This window comes from Triticum aestivum, chromosome 7B (assembly GCF_018294505.1).
Source record: "Triticum aestivum cultivar Chinese Spring chromosome 7B, IWGSC CS RefSeq v2.1, whole genome shotgun sequence".
Classification (NCBI taxonomy): domain Eukaryota; kingdom Viridiplantae; phylum Streptophyta; class Magnoliopsida; order Poales; family Poaceae; genus Triticum; species Triticum aestivum.
The window spans coordinates 386,856,383-386,862,613 of NC_057813.1; the positions used below are offsets into that span (position 1 = coordinate 386,856,383).

Here is a 6,231-nt window from a genome sequence, read left to right on the forward strand (position 1 = left end):
ATGCAAGTTTTTTGCTTGGCTCGTCATCAATAACAGGATTTGGACGACGGATCGACTACAAAGAAGAGGATGGCCTAATTGCAATCTATGCCCCCTCTGTAAGCAAGTCCAAGAAACGGCGGCTCATCTTCTCTTCCATTGCAGATACACAACAAGAGTTTGCGCTATGGTCAAGGGATGGCTGGGCATGCACGATGTGAACCTTCTACATTGGGGTAAAATGGAGTCTGTTAAAGAGTGGTGGAGCCTTAATGCAACCAACAGGACGCAATTCCGACGACCACTCATCTCTGTAATGCTTCTCATCTCATGGGAAATATGGAAGGAACACAATACAAGGGTCTTCCGCAACGTTGCGGTGCCGGTCGGAGTAATCGTAGCTAAGATTAAAGAGGAATGCATTTTATGGGGTCTCACTGGGGCGAAGCATCTGCGTATTCTAATGCCGCGAGAGTGGTGTTTTGTAATTCGGCTGCTGGCCACAACCTCTAAACCTTCTTTCTTATTCAATGAAAACGGCAAATCTTTTGCCTTGTTTCAAAAAAAATGATGTGCCCTAGACAAACCTAAGAAGTACTACATCACCCATTGCGCAGAGGTAAAAGCATCCAAATCGACCACGACAATCATCAGGACGGATTGGAGAGTCTGCATCAGAAATCGGCAAGAGCCATGTCACGGACAAAGATGTGGAAAGATGAACCGCCGGACCTTGTGAACCACAGAAGAATACCCACAGGAACATGACAGACTCCTACCAATGTTGAGCTGCTCAGAGCTCATCCTAAACATGTTGGACCGCAACTCCCTGCCACTGCGCCAGCACAAGTTCACAGTAAAGAAATGGCTCGAGGAAATGTGCCATCTACTCTAGTTTGTCAAAAAAAAAGTACTCAAAATGCAATTACCAACAACCAAATATTATCGGCTGCGCCATTTTTCAGCTGGTCATGTAAATATCTTGTTACAGAACCTGCACGCATGTGTGAAGTTTCGTCACATGTGATGTGAGGAATAATCAGCCACACAATTTGCAATCAATCCCTGAAACATATGCGGCCTAGAAAAATCAGAATCAACAGATATAATCACGGCATCGCCATCTACCCGTCCAGCATGGTACCGAAGTTCATGGTTCATCTGGAGAAATTCCCAGGTTGGCGTGCTGATCTTGAGTTCTTGACAGGTTCCATCTGAAATTCCCACACGGCATACCCTTTGGCGTCGTGAAATCCATGTTAAGCACGACACTGCTTGGCCCTGGCCCCCCTTACATCTATGTTTCCTACAGTAGAACTATTGGGACATTGGGGTCCTTCTCATTGGCTTCAGCAGATTTCTTATTGCCTCGCTTCTTCTGCTTGTTCTTGAACCTGAATTGCTCTTTCTTGTTCTTCTCCCAACTTTTCTTGTGCTTCTTGTAAATGAACATTGCTGCGCGAGCATCCTCAATCTATACAGTTACCAAAATCACCATGCAAACTAGTTATGGACACAACATGAGCATGAAAGTGCTAGGATAATGAATTTTCAGTCTACTAGCAAATGGCCATGTCAACGAGTGGTAAGCTATGGATCATCAACTCAAGAACAAATCACATAGTTGATAAACAAGACAAATTTCATAATAAGCCCCTGGTCTATTTGCGTTTGTATAATCAAGCACTCAACATTAAATGTTGTTTAGTGAGCTCCTGAATCATTCTAGTTCAACTTAACACAATTTGTTGGCGCGACACTGATTTATTAGTCATTGAAGCAAAAAAGGATTGGAATGGGCTAAAATAAACCAAAATACACTGTTGAGGGGCTCAAAACTGAACTTGAGGCTTAAACACCATATAAAAATACATTATGAATACAGTATCACACATACCGGGCAGTGCTCTTGCTGTTGTATCTTAACAGAAAGTTCTTGAGCAGCAAGATCTTTCAACGATCTCCGCTTGCCCTCCCTAAATTGAAACACGTGTCACTACAGTGCTAAGCAATCTTAGTAAGAGTAGATATTTAGAAGACCATCTAACCGTCGGAAAACCTCATATTCTGAGGTGTCTCTTATGTCCTTTTTTGGGTGACCTAGTAGCAGGACCTAGGAAAGATTGTACCACATTAGACAAGATAACAAAGTGCTTCACGAATGGGGTTAAGATCCGTGACAACCTTAAGATCATGGTGTAAGGCATGTCCAACAAGAACCCTTCCTGTGATAAGCTCAGCTATATCCTTCTGAACGATCGAGAAATCTTTGGCTGTAGTATCATAAAATGGTGTTGCATGACCCATACAAATAGCAAACCTCAACAGAAAAATATAATAACATATAGTGCTAATATACTAATGACATTACCTTTATTCATGTGCTTAGGTCTAATCCCACTAATATGGGTACGGTAGTCCACAATTCGCTCCATTGGTCGCACATATTCATCATATACAACGTTGCCAAAGGAATTAACCTAACAGAAAGCAGAATAACATTATAGGGTATGAATATACTAAGAAAAGTATTTCAGCATATGAACTCCAATACATAGACCTCCCTCTCTTCATCGTCCCTCCAATACACACTGTACTCTACATCTACTTTGTCCACCACCGCCGACACATGCCACCGGAACCCTACACCAGGTGCTCCCCACCACCGCCATTTGGTCCCCGCTGATAATGACGAGTGCAACTGCATCAACATGTACCACACACATGACCCACCCCTCTTTTCCCACTCACACGACCCACCTTTCTCCACTCTCGTGTAACCCAGCTGGGTACCTCACTGCTCCCCTCTCTCCACAACACGTGGATCTCGCCGGGCTGGAGCCAGGCTCCAATGACGCCACTACCAAACCATGGCTAGGCTCACACGTTCCACCGCTGTCAGGGAGGGATCCTCACTGCTCCCCTTTCTCTACGGCACGTGGATCTCGCCAGGCTGGAGCCAGGCTCCAATGACGCCACAACCGAACCATCCCTAGGCTCACACGTGCCACCGCTGTCAGGGAGGGACCTCATTGCTCCCTTCTCTCCATGACACGTGGATCTCGCTCGACTGGAGCCGGGCCCCAACAACGACACCGTTGAACCGCGGCTAGACTCCCACATGGCACCGCCATCGAGGAGGGCTCCTCACGTGGCCTTTATCAGGGAAATCCTCCACGCCGTTTCTATCCCCCCGCCCCCCACCCACACACGCAAACACATCCCAAATACATGGGTCTCACCAGACGGGAGAATGCTCCAACAACGCCAGCAGCAAACTGCAGCTATAGCCTATATGTACAATGCTACTAAGTTACTTTGCACCTACGGTTTTGCTACGTCGTTATATTTCGAACTTGCGTTTGGTATACAAATATTACCTTCATATTGGTTCACTACGCAAAAATTGGCATAAGAAAAATAAGATATGAATCATAAAAGCACAAAATCACATTTATATGTATATTTTATGCTGTGCTTTTATGTTCGTAATTTTACGTCATGTAAAAAATTACGGCCGATATATATTTTCGTATGTTCTTATTTACTTCGATGTAAGACAACATTTATGGAACGTAAAAATATGGTGTGGTGGTGTAAAAATAGGTATTCTACACCCTAGGTGATCGTTTGGGTCAAGAGATATTTCTTTTCTCAATATGAATGTTTTTTATCCAGATGGTAATGGATCATGTTTGTGGTGGTGGATACAAAATGTTGAGTACTACAATCTTTTCTTCATGTCTCTGTTCTCTCTCCTTCCTAGAAATGGCTGCATAGGCCACGCTCGCCCCTCTCCCTTCTTAATTTCATGATGTATTCGGATAAGGCGGGGGTATATGTGGGATTCAGACGAGCTTTCCCTGGGATTTGCTCCGATGGAACTGCTTGGCGGGGGTTGTTACTGTTCTAGAGTGTTAACCCTCCACAGACATTGGAAGGAAGGGTAATGATGGACGACAGGGTCATAACAGAAGAAAGGAAGAGTATGTGTCAGTGGTTAGTTCCACGTAACCAGGGTTTGAGCTTCACCGGAGAAAAATGAACTTAACGAATTACTCTTAGCAGTAACTAACTGCAGGTGTTTTAAATATATGTAGTGGAATATTAGGATTGCTACTGCTAACTGCATATGCTTCTGAGTCTGTAGGAAAAAGTAGTGTACAAACATTCCTAAAACGTTATGGATTCATTTATAAGTTTGACCATCTATAAAGAAAGAATTAGTAACATCACAAATATCAAACTGATATTAGGGCCTTTTGGTCGCAGGATTTTAAAAGAACAGAAACAGGAAAAACATAGGAATTGGATCATGACATGTTGAATCATACAGGAACTGAAGACACAGGAATGTGTAACTGATGTTGTTTGGTTATGCCACAGGAAACAACATAGGATTTTTTTCCTGAATGGTTAATCACATGACGTATTTGTCACTAAAATAAAGAGATGTTTCCATTAGGTTGGACCCATATGGATTCCAATTCGACAAAGCAAACAAGCCCAATGAGAAAAACTCCTACAGAATGGAATCCTCCAGAATTCCTATGAACTTCGATGGAAGCAAAGAGGCACTTACTAGATTTATCATGATGAAATGCAGTTCTATAATGTAATAATGGTTTTATTTCAGACACTAGAAACTGATGGTCAAAGCACTGTCTTGAAGACTGTCATGTCGTAACAGACTTGCATTTTGGATTTGAGGAAGCAATCACCACAAAATTTTAGAGGCATCAAACACTAATTGCTAGACATAACACCAAGAGTATACCATTGTATAATATGTTTTCTTATTGTCATCTTTAGTTGACATGGATGACCACTATATACCTACCCTAACACATGATGTAACAATCACGATACATTATTGCTAGAAGGAACGTAAGCTAATTAAGAGTTATTTAAATTAATAATACCCAAATATTGTAGTACTGGTTACTCCTTCGAAATTCAAGCTTACAACATCTTCTTGCAGCCAAATAAAGCAACCAACTTCTAAACATACTAATGTGGCATCAATCTGATTTCTAGCCCGAAAGTTCCAGACATCGCATAGCTACAAAGCTCTGGTTATGGGTTCCCTTTTGCATATGGCAACCCCACTACCTTTGGCGGCATCAATAATTTGGAACTTAATCCGGAAGTCATATTTTGACCCAGACGCTTTTGGGATGCTTCTAATAACCAACTAACTGCAGTGCTCTTGCTTGTTTAGATCCTAGGCCACACACAACTTGATAAGCCCTTCGAAGAAAATGTCATTCCGCACAAAATGCAAAACATTACACATGCAGTTATCTCAACTCTCAACATTGCGCAGCTCCTCGAACCTCATTCTTCCCATTCAATCCAACAAGAAATCCCGTACATCCCAAGCGTTTACCATTGGCACGGCATAGTTAGCAATGAAGCATGGCGCTGTACCAAGTAAATACACAAGAAACCAAACAAAAGAAAGTGGTGATTGGTGCTTACCAAGGTGGCCCTGGCGAGGGCGCTCTTGCTGCCACCGGCCCCAACCCCGACCATCTCGCAATCCAGCGCCAACGCCTTCGTCAAGCTGGCCACCACCACCAAATCAAAACCCAAACGTCTCAAAGCGGCATACAAGGGAAGCTAACTGACAGGGCCTGCTCACCTGGTGTCGTCAGAGGTCGGCTCAAGCTTGAAACTCAGCTCCGCCGCCTCCGGGGTAGGAGACGGCTCAGGGGGCGGAGAAGGGGCGGGGCGGTGCTTGCGCTTGCCGAGGAACGTGGATGCAGGGAGCTTGGACTGGAGCTGGGCCCAGTTAGGGTTTAGGGCGGAGGGGGCAGCTGGTTTTGTCTTGGGCTTCCGCTTCGGGGTGCGCTTGGTGTCTCCGGCTGCCGCCGGCGCACCGGAAGACGGCGGCTGAGCCGCCATGGACGATTGCGGCGCGGCAGCGGCTGCTTGGGGTTGGGGGCTCGTTGAAAGGGTTTGGGCTTGTTTGCCTCTTCTTTTGGGTTTTGGACATTTTGACCGACCCGGAGGAAAGATTTGGAATTAAAGGGTCCGAACATTTTTTCAGAAATATACTTTTTTTAAATCAAGAGCTTTATTGATTTAGCATGCTAAACGTTTTCATGATTTAGTATGGCCTTTCCTTAAAAAAAGAGCTTTATTGATTTAAGTAGCGGGAGTACATTCCTTCATCACACAAGCCGTGAGGAAGGCTGGAACATAATTTATCCAAAGACATCGTCCCCTAGAGGAATTAGGGCGCAAAGA

The 6,231-nt window shown here is 44.2% G+C and overlaps 1 protein-coding gene across 1 annotated transcript; it reads right to left on the reverse strand.

The window, feature by feature from the left end:
• Nucleotides 1–904: 904 nt before the first annotated feature.
• On the reverse strand, nucleotides 905–5,966 carry LOC123160197 (RNA exonuclease 4). Its single transcript, XM_044578009.1, has 7 exons — nucleotides 5,624–5,966; nucleotides 5,461–5,545; nucleotides 2,351–2,459; nucleotides 2,164–2,252; nucleotides 2,028–2,092; nucleotides 1,877–1,955; nucleotides 905–1,453 (listed from the first exon to the last, which is right to left on the reverse strand). The coding sequence occupies exons 1-7, from the start codon at nucleotides 5,884–5,886 to the stop codon at nucleotides 1,286–1,288; spliced, it is 858 nt and encodes a 285-aa protein (XP_044433944.1). The 5' UTR covers nucleotides 5,887–5,966; the 3' UTR covers nucleotides 905–1,285.
• Between the last annotated feature and the right edge of the window lie 265 nt (nucleotides 5,967–6,231).

Excerpts from the sequence above, each read along its gene's own strand:
- LOC123160197 (XM_044578009.1), bottom strand. The coding sequence starts at position 5,886 with ATGGCGGCTCAGCCGCCGTCTTCCGGTGCGCCGGCGGCAGCCGGAGAC. Across the intron at positions 2,253-2,350 it reads ACCTAAGCACATGAATAAAG|CCAAAGATTTCTCGATCGTT; the intron begins GTAATGTCATTA and ends ATGATACTACAG. Across the intron at positions 1,956-2,027 it reads GAATATGAGGTTTTCCGACG|GGAGGGCAAGCGGAGATCGT; the intron begins GTTAGATGGTCT and ends GTTTCAATTTAG.